General features: G+C 48.6%; 1 protein-coding gene across 1 annotated transcript; it reads right to left on the reverse strand.

The window, feature by feature from the left end:
- Nucleotides 1-781: 781 nt before the first annotated feature.
- LOC133104236 (zinc finger protein 337-like) lies at nt 782-22544 on the reverse strand. The gene is made up of 9 exons (XM_061209871.1): nt 22021-22544; nt 21705-21818; nt 18731-19905; nt 9069-9271; nt 4739-4850; nt 4442-4677; nt 3797-4203; nt 3371-3484; nt 782-1912 (listed from the first exon to the last, which is right to left on the reverse strand). Exons 1-9 carry the CDS (start codon nt 22223-22225, stop codon nt 1392-1394), a joined length of 3087 nt encoding a protein of 1028 aa, XP_061065854.1. The 5' UTR covers nt 22226-22544; the 3' UTR covers nt 782-1391.
- Between the last annotated feature and the right edge of the window lie 74 nt (nt 22545-22618).

Below are 22618 nucleotides of genomic sequence, written 5' to 3' on the forward strand. Positions count from 1 at the left end.
CTGAACCCAGACAGTCTGACTCCAGAACCCATGCCCTTAACCTTTACTCCATGCTGTGTCCCTCTTTTATCCTTTTTAGGAAATAAGCCTCCTTCGCTGCTTCCTCTGCCTGAAAATCTCACTACATACCAATTCCTCTTAATGCTATGGGAAGCACAACCACTTCCTTCTCCAAGCTACACTTCCTGGCATATCACCAACCAGGATGGGTTAAGTGGTGCCTCTGGACTTCCTCCATCACAGCCCAAATCACTGTCTTGAACATTGGACTTGAGTCAGTGTGTCCCTGGCGCCCTGCACAGAACCCCCGAGTCTTCAGACGGTGTTTGCTGAATAAAGGAAATTAGCCTTCCTCATCTTGGGATTCCCTTATCACCTGGCAGTCTCTCCAACAGAAGCCACTCAATATATGGTCACTGAATGTTGACTGCAAAGGTCTCTGGCCTTGGCGGGGCTCTCATTTTCCTGCTGAGACTCCCCCAGACAGGTGAGACTGGCTCCCCCACTTTACCCTCACCTGAGCCCCTGACCCCTGTTCTGCCCAGATCTGACTGCTCATAGGAAGCGGTAGATATGTGTGGGCACAGTGCCAGTTTCCAGCTTTGCTGCTTTGTAGCGGTGAAACTTTGATCCTCAGTTTACTCATCTGTGAAACACAGCTGTTGCTATCCATCCCTGCCTCCTTAGCAGACTTCTTTTCAAGGTCTGAAGTGTAAAATATCGACAATCATTTTCAATTGTGTTTCAACAAATGTTTATTGCACATTTACTGTGTCATACATATTATCTTGTTACAATTTCAGTCTTCACAGTAACCCTTTGAGGTAGATATTATTGATCCTTATTTTACAGATGAAGGAGCTAAGGCTCAGGGAAAACATGTGACTTACCAGCTATGCCTTGGGGGCAAGTTGCAGAGACTAGGTCTGCACCCGGTGCTTCTGTATTCTTTCCACCCACTTCACTGCCTGAGCCTCCTGTTGGTGTCAGTTACCCGGGGCTAGACCATGCCCTACATCTGAGGCCTCCTCCTCGGCCATAGTCCACCATAGCATTTACCTCTGCTGCAGATAAGCAGCGGGGATTTTTTCTGGAGACAGTGTTTGCACATGATCGTGGTTGCACCTGCTACTGAGATAACACTTTGAGAGAAGTCCAGCATCTCACTCTCTTCATTTTTTTAGAAAGACTAGGGAGAGAAGGTGTCAAGTTTAATCTCTTTGAATCTTTAGAGGCACTTTTGTTTTTACAAGTTTGGAAACTAGAGGGATCCTTGAGGGAAAACCAAGGGATGAATTTTGGGTCCCAAATTCCTGAGTCAGGAGCCTCCCTCAGGGCCCAGTTAGTCCTTAGCGCTGAGGTCAGGCTCAAGCCCAGCCAGCGGGAGCCGCTCACCCGCACTCTTCAAAGATGTCCGGGTAGTGCCGGAACAGCACCGGCGGGTCCCGGTCACCTCGGACCGGGGCCCGAGGCACAGCCCGGATTCCAGGCCTCCGGCCTCGCCGGCCCCCAGAGCAGGAGCGGTGGATCCACTGGTGTGCTTCCACGGCAAACTTCCTCTTGAAGCGCATGCCACACTCGGGGCAGGGGAAGGGCCGCTCACCCGAGTGCATGCGCCGGTGGCTGACCAGCAACGAGGGATAGGTGAAGCGGCGGCCGCAGTCTGCACACACATGGCGCCGCTGGCTGGCCTGAGCATCTACGCTGGGCACCAGGACCGGGGGCTGCGCACCTGTGCTCTGGTCACAGGCAGCTTTCCTGGGTGGCTGTGCTCTTGCCGAGGTTTCGCTGATGGTTGAGTCAAGATTGTTTTTAACCAGCTCTTCAGGCCTCTCCTTACCAGGAGTCTTTTTGGATTCTTTGGCTCCTGGCCCTTTCTCGGGTTCCTCTTCCTTTTTGTTTGGGGCATCTCCTAGGAAACAGGAATCAAGTTACATTTTAAAACACATTCGCTTATATCGTCTTAGGTTATAGGATGCTTTTACTTAAGGAAGTGCCAGAAAAGTACTGCCCAGTGATTAACACACAGGCTCTGAAGGATGGTAAACAGGGTGCAAATCTCTTAAGAATGACTCATCTGGGCCTTGCTTCCTCATGTGTCAAATGGGAATCATAATGGTTTCTTTAGTTCACAAGTTTGTTGGGAGAATTAAATGAGTAAAAGTATCTTAAGTACTTAGTAAATGCTCAATAAGCAATAGCAGGACTTCCTGGTGGCGCAGTGGTTAAGAATCCGCCTGCCAATGCAGGGGACACGGGTTCCATCCCTGGTCCGGGAAGATCCCACATGCCGGAGCAACTAAGCCCGTGAGCTACAACTACCAAGCCTGCGCTCTAGAGCCCGCGCACCGCAACTACTGAGCCCGCGTGCTGCAACTACTGAGCCCACGTGCCCCAGCTACTGAAGCCCGCACGCCTAGAGCCCCTGCTCCGCAACAAGAGACGCCACAGCAATGAGAAGCCCACGCACCGCAGGGAAAAGTAGCCCCCGCTTGCTGCAACTAGAGAAAGCCCACGCGCAGCAATTAAAACCCAATGCAGGGCTTCCCTGGTGGCACAGTGGTTGAAAAATCTGCCTGCTAATGCAGGGGACACAGGTTCGAGCCCTGGTCTGGGAAGATCCCACATGCCGCGGAGCAACTAGGTCCGCGAGCCACAACTACTGAGCCTGCGCGTCTGGAGCTTGTGCTCCGCAACAAGAGAGGCCGCGACAGTGAGAGGCCCGCACACCGCGATGAAGAGTGGCCCCCACTTGCCGCAACTAAAGAAAGCCCTCGCACAGAAACGAAGACCCAACGCAGCCATAAATAATAAATAAATGAATAAATAAATAAAGGAAAAAAGATGGTTCAATTTAAAAAAAAAAACCCAATGCAGCCAAAATACATAAATAAGCAGTAGCTATTATTATTTGTGGTTTCTCAATTTTTTGTAGGGTTAAGACATTTACAGAGGAGTACAGATATTTGCTCAAGATCACTCTGCTGAGGGATGGTGAAAGGAGAAGGGCAAAGTTGTCAATTACTGGCCAATTACTGCTTTGCCTTGTTTGAGAATGTGAAAAGCACACCTGAAGCTGCTTTCATTCTTAGGGGATTTTAGTTGTTCCTGAAAAGGGGAGAATGAGCAGCGCTTCTACCAGAGGGACTCTCAGACTTGGGCTCCTGATTATCTTACTCTGGTCTCGACTACTGTACCAAATTCTGAAAAATTTGTTATCAGGTTTGCCTCTTTTCCTTCTCCCGTATCCAACATCTGCTGACTCTTTCATTCCTTTAGGAATGCTGGAGGTGACGATCTGAAAGAAAACACTGCTAGACAGGAAGCCCTGGAATACTGGGGTTGGGGGAAACTTGGGACCATCCCTCACCTCTCAGAGCTCCTCCCAGGCTTTCCCCCTTCTCAGGATCCTGGGCGGCGGGGCTCCAAGCCTCACTCTCCTGTTCCATCCAAGAGATGAGGGCTGGTTTGGGGCCTGGGAATCCTGGGAGAGAACAGGGATCACAGTGCTGGCCTGAGAGGCTGCCCTGGGAAGATGGCATCCCCCTGTCAGGGTGAGGTCACCTCCTCAGAATTTAGGCTCAACCTGGACAGGGTCTGCAGTGCTCCTGCCTGAAGGAAGCGGATGCGGGATGGAAAGACTCCCGAGAGGGTACCTGAAGAGCTGGGGATGGGAGGTGGCTGGTGGTGTTGGTGGAATAGTGCGGGATTAGGCCTCACAATCCTCTGGGTCCTTATGTCATCTCCCCTGTGAACCCCAGTGAAGGAGCAGGCGGACTCTAACCCGGGGCCTCACCGAGCGCGCCCAGGTGGCCGTAGGTCTCCCGCATCACGTCCCGGTACAGGGCCCTCTGCGCGGGCCGCAGACACCCCCATTCCTCCAGGGAGAAGTACACGGCCACGTCCGCGAAGCTCACGGCCGCAGGCTTCTTGCAGTCAGGCCCGGTCTCCCCCGGTCTCAGCACCAGGAGCGGGGCCGGGGGCGGCGCCATGAGGCCTCCAGCCCCGAGCAGCTGCCGCCTGCTCCCCGCGCCTGGCCTCGGCTCTCGTCGTCCACAGGAAGGGCTCCCGAGCCCGGGGCCCCGCCCAGCCTTGGCCTCCGAACTCAGCCGAGGGAACCGAAGCAGCAGGGTTGGCTGTTTGGTATTCGGGATTCTGATGGGGACAAATAAACACCCTCGGTGTTTAGTCACTTCATGGCAGCTTGGACACAGACACCCGGGTTAAGGGACCCGTAAGGTGCCTTCAGAAAATATGGCGACATCCTGGCTTCAGTTGTCACTGGCTGCCCTTAAGGGCGCCGTCCCTTGACCGTATCAAACATGGCGCCGGTCTGGCTTCTCATTGTCCACTTGCCCTTAAATACAATGGCCGTGCAGGTGAGTTTTAACGGAGGGGGAGCCGAGGAGAGCTTTTCTGCCATCAAGAAAGATGGACGTGCCCGCGGCTTCCAGCACTCCCGCTGGCCGCGTTGCACAGCCGCCGGTGATTGGCCGCGACAGCAGGAAGCGGCTGTGCCGCGAGGCGGGACTGGCGGGGCGTTCTCGCCCGGAAGTCTCTGTAGGCGGGATCTGGAACCCACCAACGATCTCGGCGGTTGTGGAGCTCGGGACTTAGAACTCGATGGTCTCCCTCTGCGCCTCCCGGCATCGGGATTCGCAAGCCAGTCTCCGGCCCCTGCGGGAAGACGCACACACCTGGCCAAACCCTGGGGGCAGCCGAGGTAGAGACCAGGTACACGTTTACACTTGGGTGCACAGCTGCGGAGCCGACCCGACTCCTTGCACCGGCAGTTCCGCTCGCTCATTTTCTGGACTGGAGCCGCCGGCGAAGGAAGGTGCTTGGTGCGGCTGGAATTGGAATAGGGAAGTTTTAAATTACTTTTTAAGTTTTTCCAAAATAATTAACGTACGCGGTTTTTAAAACGTAATACAAAAGGTTTGTAATGAAAAAGGCAGCCTCCCTACCCATTCCCCCTGTTCCCTAGAGGCAACTACTTTAAACTTTTTATTAACTTGAATTATATTGTACATACAGTAAAATGCACGGATCTTCAGTGTGAAATCCGTCGAGCTTTGACAAATGTATGCCATCACCCAAAACGAGATGTAGGACATTGGTATCACCCCTGAATGTTTCCTTTCCAATCAATACATACTTTTTTATTGTGATATATGGCATAAAATTTTAACCATTTTTAAGTTTTCAATTCAGTAGCATTAATTACATTCACAATGTTGTGCGACCATCACCAGTGTCATCTTCCAAAACATGATTTTCATCCTCACAAAAGAAAACCTGGAACCCGTTAAACAGTCCTTCCCCATTCCTTTCCTCCCACCCCTGGTAACTTCCAATCTACTTTTTCTTTTGGAATTTACTGTTCTTGGTACCTCATAAAAGTGGAATCATACAGTTATTCATCTTTTTGTGTTTGGCTTATTTCACTTAACATAATGTTTCCAAGGTTCATCCATGTTGTAATGTGTATCTGAACATCATTCCTTTTCTTAAAAATTGTGATAAAATATACATAACATAAAAGTTATCATTTTAATCTTTTAAAAAATCATTTTAACCATTTTTAAGTTAAGTGGTATTAAGTACATTCACAGTGTTATGCAACCATCACCACCATCCATTCCGGAAATTTTTCATCTTCCTAAACTGATTCAATACACTTCACTCTTAGCCATTTCTTCTGGAGCTTTCATTTAAAAATACACGTTTTTTAAAAATTGCTTTTTCTTGGTATACTCATTTTAGACACTATGGGCACCCTGCTATGATACTTGATACTTAATTTCTAGCCCCATTCCCTTGACCTCTTTTCCCAACATACTTAATGCAATAAATTATTATTTTTTAATTAATTAACTTATTTATTTATGGCTGTGTTGGGTCTTTGTTGCTGGATGCGGGCTTTCTCTAGTTGTGGCGAGCAGGGGCTACTCTTCATTGCGGTGCGTGGGCTTCTCATTGTGGTGGCTTCTCTTGTTGCGGAGCACGGGCTCTAGGCGCACGGGCTTCAGTAGTTGTGGCACACGGGCTTAGTTGCTCCGCAGCATGTGGGAATCTTCCCAGACCAGGGCTCGAACCCGTGTTCCCTGCATTGGCAGGCGGATTCTTAACCACTGCACCACCAGGGAAGCCCATTGCAATAAATTATTGTAAATAACATTTCCTATATATGCTATTATTATACTTCCTTTCTTGTCAACTGTTTGCTTTTTTTCAATTTTATAATTGTCTTTTCTCCTTGTGTTATCTGCTCTGCTTCTTTAAGTTGTTGCAAATTACCAAGGAGAGCATCAATCTCAAATCCCCATTTTTTTTTCCCTGGGAAATCTCCCTCCTTGGGCCCTCAGTCCTCTCTCCAAAACAGACTGGGCCTCAGCTGTCATCCAGGGTCTTCCCTCCCTGCCCTTGGGTTGTATCCTCTGCTTCCTAGACTCAGTGTCTTCCTATTTTTGAGCTGAGACGGGTCATCTTAATGGCTTGCACTGGACTGACTACAGGTGCTAGATGTTTTCACTCCCACCTTTGGAATATTTCTGCAGTCAGGCACGATGCAGACTCTAGTTGCTAAGCGTGGGGCCGGTCACTGGAGATAACAGATGGATGAGATCTACCAGGTCTCTGTTGGCAGCAGCCCACAGTCTGGTCTTGGAACAATTCCTTGCTTGCCCTCCTGCCTGCCCTACATGCCGAATCTCCCCTTTGTGTTCAGAAATTTCAGAAATGTTCTTTGCTGATCATGCTAGTGCCTTTTCGGTCTTTATATTTTCTGGCCTTGTCCTTGCTGTTTTTCACCTGAAATACTTTCTGGCTTTAAGTGTGACTTCTGATTTTGCCTCAACAATTATGTGCTTATTTTAAAACTTTTTGAGTTCTGGAGGTACTTCACTGTGTGAACAGTGTAGAAATGCAGTAAGGAAAAAAACAGATCCTCAGAAATAAGTCTCCTTTTAAACAGGGAATCAGGGGCTTCCCTGGTGGCACAGTGGTTAAGAATCCGCCTGCCAATGCAGGGCACACGGGTTCGAGCCCTGGTCTAGGAAGATCCCACATGCCGCGGAGCAACTAAGCCCGTGCACCACAACTACTGAGCCGCGTGCCACAACTACTGAAGCCCGCGTGCCTAGAGCCCGTGCTCTGCAACAAGAGAAGCCACCGCAATGAGAAGCCTGCAATGAAGAGTAGCCCCTGCTCGCTGCAACTAGAGAAAGCCCGTGCGCAGCAATGAAGACCCAATGCAGCCAAAAATAAATAAATAAATTTATTTAAAAAAAAAACAAAACAGGGAATCAACTTTATGTAAAGAGAAGCTATAAAGCATTTCACTTGGACCAAAAAATATTTCTGTTTATTCAGGTACTATGTTGTAAATCATTTCTCTTTGCACTAGGGATGGAGAAACCTTAAGAAGATGGAGCTAAGTACAGTAAACTTGGCTGTTAACCATCAGATTGCAACGTTCAAGACTAAAACTGTTTGCTCATAAGTGGTTGGTGTCATGTTTTTCCTGCCAATCATTATAAAAATACAAAAATGATGCTTTCAAATTGTTTTATTGCCCACCAAACTGTAAATGTTTGTTGAAGAATCTTGATCAGATAATTATGAGACGTTAGGAAACATGCAGGAGATCATTATAGTTCACAAATTTTACTTGTCAGTTTACATCTGAATAATGTAATAATATAATATGCTTAAGGCCACACAGCTAGTGGGGACTGAGCTGAACCTGGAATCCAGGTCTACCAATTCAGGAGAGGCTATGTGGTGAAGTAAAAATAACCATCAGTTCCCATTAATAATCATTTTTGGAACCCAGGTATTTGGAGAAGCAGTCTTTTGGTCAAAAGATAATTTGAGCCACCCAGCACCACTCCTGACATGCAGACATGCTTAGTCCCCCCCACCTCCTTGCTTTTATTCCTTCAGGAGTTTCCTGTTCTAAAGTAGGGCTAGCAAATCTAAATAGGTCAGAAAGACCTCTCAACTGTTGACACATACATTACAGTAAAAATTAAGACAGAAGATAACTATGCCTTGATTTCAACTCTAATCACAAGTAATATACTCCTTCTTTAAAAAAAAAAAAAAAATTCCCCAGCATCATATTTCTAGCTGCTGTGGCCCAAGAATACATCTTTATTCAAAAGATGCAAAATCCAGGAAACATGCAAATATCTGGAAAAAAAACAAACAAACACATTGCAATTACTAGTTCATAAAAGTTTGGAGAAAAAAACCCTTTAAGCTCACTAAGTTTGATACCTTTGTGCACCATGTGCAGAGCAAGTGTGGAGCAGGAGAGTTCCTCACCTGAAGCCACTGTCCTCTTTACGGCCACCTCTAAGTCTTCAAGACCAAACAATGCCAACAGAGGCTTGACACCACATGTGTGTCCTTGCTAGCTACTTGACCTGCTCTGGCTAAAAGACAGAATCCTTGGATGAGCTTCCCCAGTGTGGACAGGCCCAAAGCGTGCCCTCTATTCCAGGGAGCACCAGCTCCTTTAATAGGCTGTTGAATCTAGGGTACTCCGTCTCTGAGAAGCGGGAGAGATACAGTCCAGAAAGCAGAATGCACTAAGGGAGAAAATAATCCAGAAAGAAAAGCCAGTTAGGTGAATGGTTTTCAGTGAAGTAACCTCAAGTGGGACTTGGAAGAGGGACCAGGAGTCTCAGCCCGAGAACTGAACACTAGTCGCGGGTGGCTGAAGGTGCACCAGAACCAGAACTGGAACGTGCCTTCCTAAGAGGTGGTGGCAACGCGGCCCCAAGAGTGCTACCAGTCTCAATTTAGCTGTTCTGTTGAGCCCTTTCTGCAGATCAGGTGCAGGGAGACACGGAGGGGCTCTAGAGTGGGCAGTGTGTGCTGAGGCTCCGAGTGGGGGAGGAGTTTCTCAAAGGTCACGACCTGGGGTTTGAAGTGAAGGACCTTTCCCTCGTCTCTGCTGACAGCTGCAGAGATGTGGATCCTGGGCCTCTGGGCTCCACGCCTCCACCTCTCTTTCCACCTAAAAGATAAAAGCGGGTTTGGGGCCTGAAAATCCTCACAAAGAAAAACACTGGGCTCGGCTGAGAACCCGGGAGGAGAACTGAGGGCGCTTGCTCAGTGCTCCACACTTCCAGCCCATTGCCTCTGGGCGCATCAGTCCCCGCTTCCCACAGATTACTGGGTCCTGGCTGGGCCGCCGGGCCTCACCGAGCGCGCCCAGGAAGCCATAGGTCTCCCGCGTCACGTTCCGGTTCAGGAACCTCTGCGCGGGCCGCAGACACCCCCACTCCTCCGGGGAGAAGTACACGGCCACATCCGACGAACCTCACGGCCCCTGGGCTGCTTTCCCTCGTCCGCCCGGTGCCGGGCCCCCGGGCACATCCGCCACCGGGAACCGGACCGGGGGCGGCGCCATGGGAAACCCTTCTGTGCTTCGCAGAGAGGCTTCCGGAAAATGTGGAAACGCAATTACCTGTTTCCGCCCTTCCTCGGAAAACGTCCTGAAGGGCCCACAGTCCTGCCCTTAACTAAGATGGTGCCCCTCCGGCCTCAACATCCCTCGCCTTTCTTATCTGCCCTTCCATGCCAAGGGGCAAACCGGAAGGGAGGTTGGACTCCACGGCGTAACCGTGGAGAGATAGCGTGCGTTGATTGGACAGCGCCGGTCGCTAGGGGAAGAAGGAAGGCTCTGATTGGTCTTTCCGGAGCGGTCTGTTTGAAAGGCCGAGAGTGAAGTAGCTGCAGATCCGAAGGTGGCCGGCGGTGCAGGATTTCTCTTGATCTGGCTTTTCTGGGTCTGGCATCTAAGAGAGAGGTTCTAACGGAGTAAAGGTACTCATTTCTGCTACTCTTATGAGACCTCTTATGGGCAGGTCCGGGGCTTGGAGGTGAGTAAAAGCCCAAGGGCAAGACTGAGGTGGGTTCTGGAGGTAAGGGAGTGAGCTCTGGTACTCGGGCAGGGCTAGCCCCGTGAGCTGTGGAAATGGGTTCCTACCCAGTATTTGATCTGGCCCGTGCTCCAAGGTCACAGATGTCTCCCCTTTTACAGACGCTGAAACTGAGTGACGGGGCAGGTGACTGCTCACGGGGCAGCAGAGCCGGATTCAGAGTCATCTTCTGGCTCCCGTTTCGGTTGAACTTAGGTTCAGCTAAGTGCTTAGGGTAGCGCCTTGCACAAAGTACTCAATAAATAGGAGCTTATAGTTGTTATTGTAATTATAACACTATCTGGACCCTGCCTCAATCAGAAAACCTGTGTTCAAATTACAGCTCATAAATGAATAATAACACTGAGGAATGAGTCAGATCGTATCTTAAGATTTTTTTCAATTCTGGATCAAGGTGGTGGAGTAGGAAGATCCTGAGCTCACCTCCTTCCAGGACACACCAAAACTACAGCTACATATAGAACAACTATCTCTGAGAACTGACCTGAAGACTAGCACAACAGATTTTCTACAACTAAGGATATAAGGAAAAGGCCACATCGCGAAAGGTAGGAAGGGCAGAGTCCTGGTCTAGTGAGAACCTCCCCCACTCCCGTGGGGCAACCCACAAGCAGGAGGGATATCACAACCGCAAAGGTCCCCCCTGAGGAGCAAGGGGTCCAAGTCCCACATCAGGCTCCCCAGCCTGGGAGACCTGCACCGGGAAGCCAAGCCCCATAACATCTGGCTTTGAAAACCATCAAGGCTTACATCTGGGAGAGCCCGAGGGCCGTGGGAAAGGGAAGAGACTCAATTATTAAAGGACTCTCGCAGAAACTCACTCGCTCCAAGTCCTAGCACAGAGGCAGCAGCTTGAAAAGCGCCTGGGTCATACAAGAAGGAGATTCATTGACTAATTTCAGGGCATGCACCTGAAAAGGGGCAGGGATCTGGTGGAATTTTCTCTGGGGGTGGAAGCACTGGCAGACGTCATTTGTTTTTACTTTCTTTCCACGTAGCTGGCCTGGTGCTGGTGAGCACTATGTCTATCACTCTCCATTAGCCTAGCTAACACCACGCGCCCTGCCCCTGCTTTCCCCTGAGGACCCAGGGGGCCAACCTCACCCACCAGCACACCTGCAACATTTGCTGCCCAACCGCAACAGGAGGGCACATGCAGCCCACACAGGGGATACCCCTGGAGCACCTGGCTCTGTTGATCAGGGGAGATTGCACCACTGAGCCCCACAGGACACCTCCTACGTAAGGCCACTCTTTCAAGACTGGGAGATGAAGCTGATTTACGTAGAAATGAACACAGAGGGTTAGGCAAAATGAAGAAACTACAGAATATCTTCAGAAGGGAAGAACAAGAGAAAACCTCAGAAAAAGAACTAAACAAAGTGGAGACAAGCAGTTTATCAGATAAAGAATTCAAAGTAACAGTTATAAAAATGCTCATCGAACTCAGGAGAAAAGTGGATGAATCCAGAGAGGTAATCTGTGAGGAAATCACCAAAGGACTAGAAGATATGAAAGACAAAGATTTAGAACTTTTGAATTTATTAACTGAAATGAAAAATACACTAGTGGAAAGCAGCAGGAAATCAGAGAATGCAAAAAAAAACAAAACAGACCAGTGATCTGGAAGACAAATGGAAGTTGCCCAATCAGAACAGCAAAAAGGGGGACTTCCCTGGTTAAGACTCTGCACTCCCAATGTAGGGGGCCCAGGTTCGATCCCTGGTCAGGGAACTAGATCCTGCATGCTGCAACTAAGACCCGGAGCAGCCAAATAAATAAATAAATATTAAAAAAAAAAAAGGAATCCCCAAAAAACAAGAATAGGGTCCCCACCGCGGGTCCCAGCAGCTCCAGCGCCGGGGAGAGTGGCAGCAGCTAGGCAGCCCAGCTTCGAGAAGCCTCTTGGCAGTCTGGCTGGCACACCAGGGAAGTCCCTATTCACTCTTTTTTAGATCCTTTTCCCATATAGGCCATTACGGAGTATTGAGTAGAGTTCCCTGTGCTATACAGTAGGTCCTTATTAGTTACCTATTTTATATATAATAGTGTGTATATGTCCATCCCAATCTCCCAATTTATCCCTCCCCCCCATTCCCCCTGGTAACCATAAGTTTGTTTTCTACATCTGTGACTCTATTTCTGTTTTGTAAATAAGTTCATTTGTACCATTTTTTTAGATTCCATATATAAGCGCTATCATATGATATTTGTGTTTCTCTGTCTGATTTACTTCACTCAGTATGATAGTCTGTAGGTCCATCCATGTTGCTGCTGTAAATGCTTTTTTTTAAGAGGTGAAGTCATTTGCTGGTTGTTTATTTTTTGGTACAACCAGAAAATAGTGGCATATTGAATATGGGAGGTTCTGATTGTCTTGGGTGTCAGCTTAACGTTCCATAGATGGGGTAGCTTTTCTATCCTATAATACAAAGCATACTAAATGGCAATTTGGAGTCAGTTGTACATTTAATGTCTTGAACACTTTATTTTTTTTTAATATTTATTTTATTTTATTTATTTATTTTCCTTTTTTTTTTAATTGGCTGCGTTGGGTCTTAGTTGCGGCACACGGGATCTTTCTTGAGGCATGCAGGATCTTTCTCGTTACAGCGCGCGGTCTACTTGGGCTTCTCTCTAGTTGTGGCATGTGGGTTTTCTCTCTCTAGTTGTGGAGGGTGGGCTCCAGGGCACGTGGGCCCTGTAGTTTGCGGCACGCAGGCTCTCTAGTTGAGGCGCAAGAGCTCAGTAGTTGTGGCATGCGGGCTTATTTGCCCCATGGCATGTGGGATCTTAGTTCCCCAACCAGGGATCGAACCCGCATCCCCTGCGTTGGAAGGCGGATTATTTACCACTGGACCACCAGAGAGGTCCCTTGAACACTTTACTTCTCTTCCCTTGTTGTTTTTGGTAGAATTGTTTCCTAAAGCAAACCACTCCTTGATCTTGGCTCTCCTGGTCAGAATTTTGTGCACTCTGTAACATCTTTGGTCCTGGTAGTCCAGTTTTCCTAATAACTTTGTTAATGTGCTGTGAATGATTGAAAACTTGAGTATGTAATGTATATGATATTAAATTGTGAATTAGTGGAACTTAAGATGTAACAGCATATCAACATTTGAAGATATGGGTACTTGATATCCTGTTAAGGAAAATTTGCCTCCGAATTTTAAGCTGGAAAGGCACTGGAATAACTGTTCAGAAAAGAATCATGGGGGACTTCCCTGGTGGTCCAGTGGGTAAGACTGTGCTCCCAATGCAGGGGGCCTGGGTTCGATTCCTGGTGGGGGAACTAGATCCTGCATACATGCCGCAACTAAGAAGTCCTCATGCCACAACTAAGAGTCCACATGCCGCAACTAAGAAGCCCGCATGCCGCAACTAAAGATCCCACATGTCACAACTAAGCCCTGGCGCAGCCTAAGTAAATTAATTAATAAATTTAAAAAAAGAAAAGAAAAGAAAAGAATCATGGGAATTTCCTGGCTGTCCAGTCGGTTAGGACTCTGTCCTTCCACTGTGGGGGGCACAGGTTCGATCCCTGGCTGGGGAACTAAGATCCCACAAGCTGCGCAGCGCAGCCAAAAAAAAAAAAAAGAATCACAACTACATAATTTTTTAGGTTTTTGGTATGTATGTTAAGAATTGTGTACAGGGCTTCCCTGGTGGCGCAGTGGTTGAGAATCCGCCTGCCAATGCAGGGGACACGGGTTCGATCCGTGGTCTGGGAAGATCCCACATGCCGTGGAGCAACTAAGCCCGTGCACCACAACTACTGAGCCTGTGCTCTAGAGCCCATGAGCCGCAACTACTGAGCCCATGTGCCTCAACTACTGAAGCCTGCGCGCCTGGAGCCCGTGCTTTTGAAAGTTTGAAAACGGTCTTTAACTTTTGACATTTTAATTATGTGTCTTTGGTGTGGGTCTCTTTGGGTACATCTTTTTTGGGACTCAGTGCTTCCTGGACTTGGTTGTCTGGTTCCTTTGCCAGGTTAAGGAACTTTTCAGCCATTATTTCTTCAAATAGGTTTTCTGTCCCTTTCTCTCTCTCCTCCTTCTGGGACCCTACAATGCAAATGTTAGTCTGCTTGATGTCCTCTCAGTGGTCCCTTAAACTATCTTCATTTTTGTTTTGTTTTCTTTCATAATTGAGATTTTATTGGTTGTTTTGAGGATCAGTACACAGGCATCTCAATTTGTACACAACTCTTATTTTTAAATAAATTTATTTTATTTATTTTTTGGCTGCGTTGGGTCTTCACTGCTGCGCGCGGCCTTTCTCTAGTTGCGGCGAGCAGGGGCTACTCTTCCTTGCGGTGCGCGGGCTTCTCATTGCGGTGGCTTCTCTTGTTGCGGAGCATGGGCTCTAGGAGCGCGGGCTTCAGTAGTTGCGGCATGTGGGCTCAGTAGTTGTGGCTCACGGGCTCTAGAGCGTAAGCTCAGTAGTTGTGGCGCACGGGCTTAGTTGCTCCACAGCATGTGGGATCTTCCTGGACCAGGGCTCGAACCCGTGTCCCCTGCATTGGCAGGTGGATTCTTAACCACTGCGCCACCAGGGAAGTCCCTGCATTTTATTTCATAATATAACCAAATGCAAAAGAATATATAGTCAAAAGTAAGTTTCACAAGTGTTGAACTCTTATACTACTGGTGGAGTGTCAGTTGGTACAGTCACTCTGGAAAGCTGGCAGTATATAATAAAGCTGAAAATATGCCATACCCTATGACCTAGTAATTTCATTCCTAGGTGTATACCCAACAGAAATGAATACATATGTTTACTGAAAGACATGTGCTCACAGCAACATGAGTTGCAATAGCTCAAAACTGGAAACTATCCACAACAATAGAATGAATAAACAAAGTGGGATATTCACTAAATGGAATACCATTCAGGAATGAGAATGAATCATCTACAACCACATGCATAATATGGATGAATCTTATAGACAAATGTTGAGCAAAAGAAGCCAGACACAAAATAGTATACATGATTCTATTCATATAAAGTATAAAAACAGGCAAAACTAATGCACGCTATTAAGAATCGGGATAGAGGGTTACCTTTTTTGCTTCTAGGGTGCTGAGGAGATTCTGATTCCTGTTCTAGGTGCTGGTTACTCAGATGTGTTCAGTTTGTGAAAATTGAGCCGTACACTTGTGATATGTGAACTTATTTGTGTATTATGCTTCAATTTTTTACAAAAAGTCTCTCCTCTAGTCCCTTTCCCCTCCCTAGAGGCAACTTCTGTTACCCGTTTCTTATGTCCTTCCTGAGTTATTTTACTTTACTTTTTTTTTTTTTTTTTTTTTGGCCACGCGGCATGTGAGATCTTAGTTCCCCAACCAGGGATCGAACCCACGCCCCCTGCATTGGAAGGCAGATTCTTAAGGCAGGTTCAGACTGGACCACCAGGGAAGTCCCCCAACTTCATTCTTTTTCATGTCCCAGCACCACTTGTTGAAAAGACTTTCTTTCCTTGCAGTGTCTTGGCACCTTTGTTGCAAATCAGTTGATCATAAATACAAGGGTTTATTTCTGGAAGAACATTTTGTCTTATTTAATACATTTCTCTCATTTGGATCTCTAAGAATTAGAATCCCTGAAAACTCTAGTTACTTCCCTTCTCCCATGCCCAGCCACCCTGGTAGATGGCTGCAGGTACATTTGGAAAAGGGTAGGAAGAAGTTTTACAGTGTCTTTGCCAATGTAACATGGTCCTTCATCAAGGGGACCCAGCCTTCCCTTATTCAAGGAGCTCTCGGTCTGGAATTGGCTCAAGTCTGAGAATTTGCTGAGGGCAGAGCCTTGTGTTTTTTGGCGTACTCAGCAAGATGTGTAGCAACATGAGAGACCCATGGAGGAGCATCTCCTAACACTGACTTTATGGGGTTCTCATACCAACTATAGATTGGCATGTATATAAAATGCTTAATGCCATGGTACATGGCACATCATAAATGCTCAACAAAATAGCTAGAATACTATTGCAGTAGGCCAAAGAATAAACGGAGTGGATGTAGTGAATGTAGGCTACTGTTGTTTTAAAAAACTTAGCTGAAAATAGGAGATGGGGACTGAGGCCAAAGGGAAATTTCTTTGTTTTCAAAGACAGATTTTACCATGTTTATAGGTTGGCACGTATATATTCCAGGCAAGAGAGGGACTCTGAAACCATAAAACTAAGAGAGAATAATAGATGGAGCAAAGTCCCTGAGAGGGCATAAGTAGATGAAATCCAGGCACACCTATACTGACAAGCTCTGCATATGAGGGACTTCCCATGAGGTGGGTCAGAAGCAAGTACGAGTGGTCACACTGGTAAATAGGGAGTCACAGCAGGGAGTGGAATGTTCAGGGAGTTCCTATTTGACCGCCTGTGTTTTCTTAGTGAAGGGGAAGGCAGTCACTGGTTTGGGGCTATAAAAGACATAAACAATGTTGAAGGTGCAGCTGAGGATGGAGTGGAAAGGCTGGCCCCTCTCAGCAGCACTGTGATTTTTTTTTCTTCATAGCTCACATATAGGCATGAAGGCAGATGGGAGATATACCCATATTGGGGCTGTGGATTAGTTAATTCTTTTGGTTGCAAGTAACAGAAACTCAACTTAAACTACCTGAAGCAGAAGGGAGAATTACTTGGAAGAATACTGGGATCTCCCACTGACTACAGTTAATTGTCAAAGGGATCCTGGGACTGAAGTGCATTAGGAAACCTAAGAACTTGTCTGTCATCTCGGCCCTCCACAGACCACATACTGGGACTTGCCTACCAACGGCTCCCAAGTTTATGAGTTACAATCCAGGCCCAAAGAAATTTCTAAAATTCCTAGGTAAGGAAGTAGTTGGGTCAGCCTGGTGATAGAGGTAGGGAAAAGAGGCAGTTCTAAAACAGGAAGCTAGGCAGAATTCTAATAGGTTTCTGCTAGGGAAGGGCAGGTTTCCATCAGAACTGTAAAAATGTCTACTTAGTCAAGGAACTAGATTTACATTTTATAAACAGTAATTCCACACAGAACATAATCATTCATCAGACATTTTAATGAAACCCAATCTGGTATGACCCCTGCTTTGGGGGTAGCCCATCAATCCAAGGAAAAACAAACAGTTACAATGCAACTTGCTAAATACCAGAACAGGTAATTACAAATACTGTGTGCCCCAGCTACACCACCCTGGGGCTGATATCAGGTGGACCGAGGGAAGAAGCAACAGGGGTAGGAGGATGACCCACACCAGCTGTTGGAATATGAGATACGTCATGTTTGGAAATTCCAATTTGGTACAGCTACCCAAGGCAAAGTGGTAGGCCTTGTTTACTTAATTCAGTAAAGCTTTACTGCACACCTACTTAGGAATGGGTGCCATGGAGGCATATCAAAATTAAAACACATTGCTGCTGCTGCTGCTGTCTGGAGCTTATATGAGGGAGGCAGGGCATGAACACAACTTGATGACTACGGACTCTTCCTGCTTTGTATTCAGTTACCTAACTCTTTAACCTCCTTGAATGGCCTCACTTCATTTCATGGAAAATGTTCACAGAGGACTCATGGAAGGTTCTGTGCTAGTGTCTCCTGATTCTGATGAGACTCAGGGAGGAGTGAGACCCAGTTCTCAAGAATTTTCCAGCTACTGGCTGCCTGGAACTAATCCAAATCCACCAAATAAAGTACAACAAGCTGGTCCTGGTTCTACTTCTTGCTGCCTAGACCACAGCTCCCCTGTTTTTCCTTAAAATTAATCTTCTCCCAAAACTCACTGCGCTTATGTCCCAGACCCATCTTGAACCAACTTTCCAAACACAGGGTGCAGACGACTTACTTCACAGCATGTGGTTTTAGAACAAAAGAAAAAGCTTAGGTATCTAGGTGTCTGAAACCCAATAAATTCCTGGTACACTGCTACCACCCCCAAATCCAATGCAATCTAGAGCTGTTAAAACAAGTACAGACCAAGGAGGTATAGTGTATACTGTGATGCTGGCTTACTTTGTATGATCCTTTAAAAAGGACATTGAAAAACCAGCACCTGTTTGGGGAGAGATCATGTGTGGGACTTGAAAACCTATCTTTAAGGAATGACTGACCAAATTAATGCTAATTAACCTGAAAACATGGGGGCAGAGTATTTGTGGTTAAGTTTTCTGAAGGGCTGCCATGTAGATCAAGTTTTAAACATATTCTGGGCAAGGCTTCCAGGGAAGGAGAATGTTGTTCTTAAGGGCCTTCTAATTGTCAGAGCTGTCCCACAGTGAAATGACCTGCCTTGTGAGGTAGTGAGCTCCCTGTCAAGGGAGGTTTTAAAGGGTAGAAGACCACTTGGCAGGAATATCGTCAAAAGGGGGCTAAACCAGGTTTGTTTAAACCTGGCATGGAGGAAGAGGCAGAGGAGGAGATCTTGCTCCGCATAAATGGGATCCTCCTGACTGCATGCAAGGGGACAGGTAATCCCTGCATGCACAAACTAGAAAACACAAAGCCCGTAAATCAGATGGAGAGAACTTTTAGCCCGATATCCACACACAGAAATTCTTTTAGGATAAGGTAGGTTGGAAAACTTTAACCAAATAATCTCACTTCTCCTACTGGGACTGTCTGTTCTAGACACACGTATTAAGGCAGCCAGCGTGGTAGAATAAAGTTCAGCTCTGTGTAGCAAGAGACCTGGGTTTTAGTTCTGACTCTGCCCTGTATGACCTGGGGCTCCTTCCCTTTTCTGGGCCCCTCCGCGAAAACAAATGAACTTACACAGTCCTTCCCATTCTAAAGGGCGTTGCCTTTCTGGCTAGGCGCCCCTGTAGCAGATCTAGGGCTACAGTTCTGGACCCTGGGGCTACACTTGTGGACGGCCAGAGACCACCTCTGGCGGAAGCAACGGCCACACTCGAGGCAGGGGAAGGGCTTCTCCCCAGTGTGCAGGAGCTGGTGCTGAGCCAGGTGGCTCCACTGGGCGAACCGCTTGGAGCACAGGTCGCAAGCATAGGGCCGCTCGCCCGAGTGGACGCGCCGGTGACTGGCCAGCAGTGAGGGGTAGGCGAAGCGGCGGCCACAGTCGTCACACGCGTGCAGTTTCTCTTCGGTGTGCGTGCTGCGGTGTATGGCGAGGGAACCGCTCCGCCGGAAGGCACGTCCGCAGTCCGGGCAGGGGTAGGGCTTCTCTCCCGTGTGCAAGAGCTGGTGCTGAAGCAGCGTGCTGCGCTGGGAGAAGCGGGCCTCGCAGTGCTCGCAGGCATAGGGACGCTCTCCGGAGTGCACCCGCCGGTGACTGACCAGGCGAGAAGAGGAGGAGAAGCGCCGCTCGCAGTCCGGGCACGGGTAGGGCTTCTCGCCCGTGTGGATGCGCTGGTGGATGACCAGGGCGGTGCGCTGGCGGAAGCGCCGGTTGCATTCCAGGCAGGTGTAGGGCTTCTCTCCGGTGTGCGTGCGCTGGTGGATGGCGAGCAGGGAGGGGTAGGCGAAGCGACGCCCGCAGCTGGGGCACTGGTGGGGTTTTTCACCCGTGTGTGTGGTCCGGTGATTGGCCAAGGACCTGCTCCTCCGGAAGCAGCGGCCACAGTCAGGACAATGGTAGGGCTTCTCGCCTGTGTGGATAACCTGGTGCTGGGAGAGGTTCTTGCGCTGGGAGAACCGCTTGCCACACTGGTCACAAACGTAGGGACACTCCCCAGAGTGTGCCCGCCGGTGACTGACCAGCAGGGACGGGTAGGAAAAGCGGCGCCCACAGTCTGGGCAAGGGTAAGGCTTTTTCAGATTCTGGGCACACTTGTGGCTCTGCAGGGCCGGGTGATCGGGAAAGGTACAGCCACAGTCCGGGCAGATGGGACCTCCGGATGTCTGCCTGGGGATGAGGCGGGGTTTGCTGGGCCGGCGGCCTCGCTTCCCCTTTCGGGGTGCCTCCTTAGGCGGGAATACTTCCTTCTCTTCATTCTTCTTTCTAGTTCTGGTTTCTACAGGAACACAAAGGAGAAATTAATTTAACAAACACAGGGCTCCTACTCTTTCCTATTATAGTGTTACAGGTTATAAAACAGACTCGGCCCGCCTTCAAGGAATGTTAGTGACAAAGACAGCCAACCGAGTGTGGAAATATGGAAATACGGAGGGTATTACAGGAACCCCTAATCCAGCTTGGAGAAATCAGGGAAGGTTTCTTGGAGGAGATTAAGCTGACTTAAAAAAGGTTTTGGGGCCTTCCCTGGTGGCGCAGTGGTTAAGAATCCTCCTGCCAATGCAGGGGACACGGGTTCGATTCCTGGACCGGGAAGATCCCACATTCCGCGGAGCAACTAAGCCTATGCGCCACAACTACTGAGCCTGCGCTCTAGAGCCCATGAGCCTCAACTACTGAAGCCCGCACATCTAGAGCCCCAGCTCTGCAACAAGAGAAGCCACTGCAATGAGAAGCCCATGCACTGCAAGGAAGAGTAGCCCCGCTCGCCACAACTAGAGAAAGCCTGCGCGCAGCAAAAGACCCAACTCAGCCAAAAATTAATTAATTAATTAATTTTTTTTTTTTAAGTTTTAGGGACTTCCCTGGAGGTCAGCGCTTCCACCGCAGGGGGTATGGGTTCAATCCCTGGTCCGGGAACTAAGATCCCGCATGCCACGTAACGTGGCCAAAAATAAACAAATGAATAAAATAAAAAAATAAAAATTAAAAAAATTTAAAAAAAAAATTTTTTTTTTAAGTTTTTGAAGAGGTAAGTATAAGGTAGGAAGTGGAAACAAATGAGGTATGATTTAGCATTGACTAAGTCATAAGGCCCTTTAAGCCAATGCTTCTCAAATTTTATTGTGATCCGAATCATTTGGAGGGTTTAATGAAACAGACTGCTAGGCCCTACCCCCAGTTTTAGATTCAACATGTCTAGGATGGGGCCCAGGAATTTGCATTTTCTAATACATTCCCGAGTGATGCTGCTGCTGCTGCTGCTGCTGGTCTGAGGACCACACTGTGAGAACCAAACCTAAATGTACATCCGAATCATCTGAGGCTATTAAAATATGTATATGTTCCTAGACATCCATAAGAGTAAATGAGTAGTTCTGGGATGGGGTCCAGGAATGTGTATTTTCACCAAGTTCCCCAAGTGTCTTAGATATCACTGACAGCCATTTGACAACCTGCCTTGGCAAAAACTGAAAGGTTTTAAGCAAGGAAATATCATGTCAGATCTGAATCTTAGAAAGATAGCCCTGCTCTTAGAGAATCTGGCACAGAAACTCCAGCCCAGAGAGTTGCATCTGCCCCTGTAGGTGGATCTGGGGGGCCCTTCTACCTGAATGGCCTTAATCAGAGCCTTGCTTGATCCTGAGGAGACTTGCAGATTCCTGCACTGATGGGGATCATTCTGCCAGAAGGGCAAAAAGAGGCCCCTGCACCCCAGCCCCCTGTTCCCCATAAGATCCTTCACCCAAAACCTGGAAAACTCAGAGGTATAGGCTCTATCAGTCAGAGCCCAATTCAAAGCATGCTGGAGACAGAGTCCTGGGAAGGAGGCAGGAGGGTTGCAGCTCTTTTGAAAAGCTCACTGATCCATTTACACAACAGACAACTGCAGGTGGTCAGTTTACAAACTGACAAGTGAATCTTTGGTAGAGGAACTCGACACCATGAAAGAGACAAGAACCTTGAAGTAAAAACGAACACGATAAATGGAGCGTGGGTCATAGGTACCCCTAGCCACGGAAACTCTGGACTGAGTCATTAGGGGCTGCAAGCCCTCCAGAGGCATTTTTCACTTACTTCTTTGGACTGTTACCCGCCTTGGACACTCCTGTGGATCCAGAGCAGCCGGTTCCCAATCATCGGTATTTCGTTCCAACCAGGAGATGAGGGCTGGTTTGGGACCTGCGCACCCTGGGGAAGGAGAATCAGTCAGAGGCCCAGCTCGTACATAACGCTGGGTAGACTTATCTACCCGGTGGCATCTCCTGCCAAGCCCCTGTCCTCCCGCCTGACACAACCTCTTCGCAGGCCAGGACCCTGGACACTCTGGACTCCGATCCCCAGTTCCTCCATCCCTTCGGGTCCCGCGGAAGCGGATTGGGGTGGGCCTCACCGAGCGCGCCCAGGTGGCCGTAGGTCTCCTGCATCACGTCCCGGTACAAGGCCCTCTGCGCGGGCCGCAGACACTCCCACTCCTCCGGGGAGAAGTACAAGGCCACGTCCCCGAACTTCACCGCCCTCGGCCTCCTTCCCCTTCTCCGGCCGGGTCCGGCCTCTCCTGGTCCCCGCGCGGGGAGCGGAGCCGAAGGCCGTGCCATTGGACCCGACTAGCCGGCGCCACGGCTTTCCCGGTCCCGGCCTTGGCCGCTGGCGGGCCCCGGGATTTGGGAACCCAAGCCGGACCCGGGCGGAGCGTGCCTGGGGAGACCAGGAGGGAACAGGAATCGGCCGCCGGCGGGGCTAACGGAAACCTTTCGCTGTTATTCAGGAAACTCCTGCCCGAACTTGGGTGAAAGGCACCGGAAGATGCCTTCGGGGAAAATGGCGGCGCCGCTACTGCACCGCCTTTGCCTGAAACACAGACAGCTTCCAGCTATCGATTTTATTGACCGGAGCGCCATGCCGGCTGCCTAACCTCTTTGCCCTCAAGTGTGATGGCGCTGCGATTGGGCTTCACGCCCTTCCCCCCCCCCCATTTCACGCGGTCATTG

This window comes from Eubalaena glacialis, chromosome 13 (assembly GCF_028564815.1).
Source record: "Eubalaena glacialis isolate mEubGla1 chromosome 13, mEubGla1.1.hap2.+ XY, whole genome shotgun sequence".
NCBI classification, from domain to species: Eukaryota; Metazoa; Chordata; class Mammalia; order Artiodactyla; family Balaenidae; genus Eubalaena; species Eubalaena glacialis.

What these genes read in the sequence shown, in the direction of transcription:
- LOC133104236 (XM_061209871.1), bottom strand. Translation starts at nt 22,225, where the DNA reads ATGGCACGGCCTTCGGCTCCGCTCCCCGCGCGGGGACCAGGAGAGGCC. An exon ending in CGGCCACCTGGGCGCGCTCG is followed by an intron (nt 21,819 to 22,020) that starts GTGAGGCCCACC and finishes CTCCTTCCCCAG; the next exon opens with GGTGCGCAGGTCCCAAACCA. An exon ending in CGAGCCCAGTGTTTTTCTTT is followed by an intron (nt 4,851 to 9,068) that starts GTGAGGATTTTC and finishes TTCCAATTCCAG; the next exon opens with CCGCACCAAGCACCTTCCTT.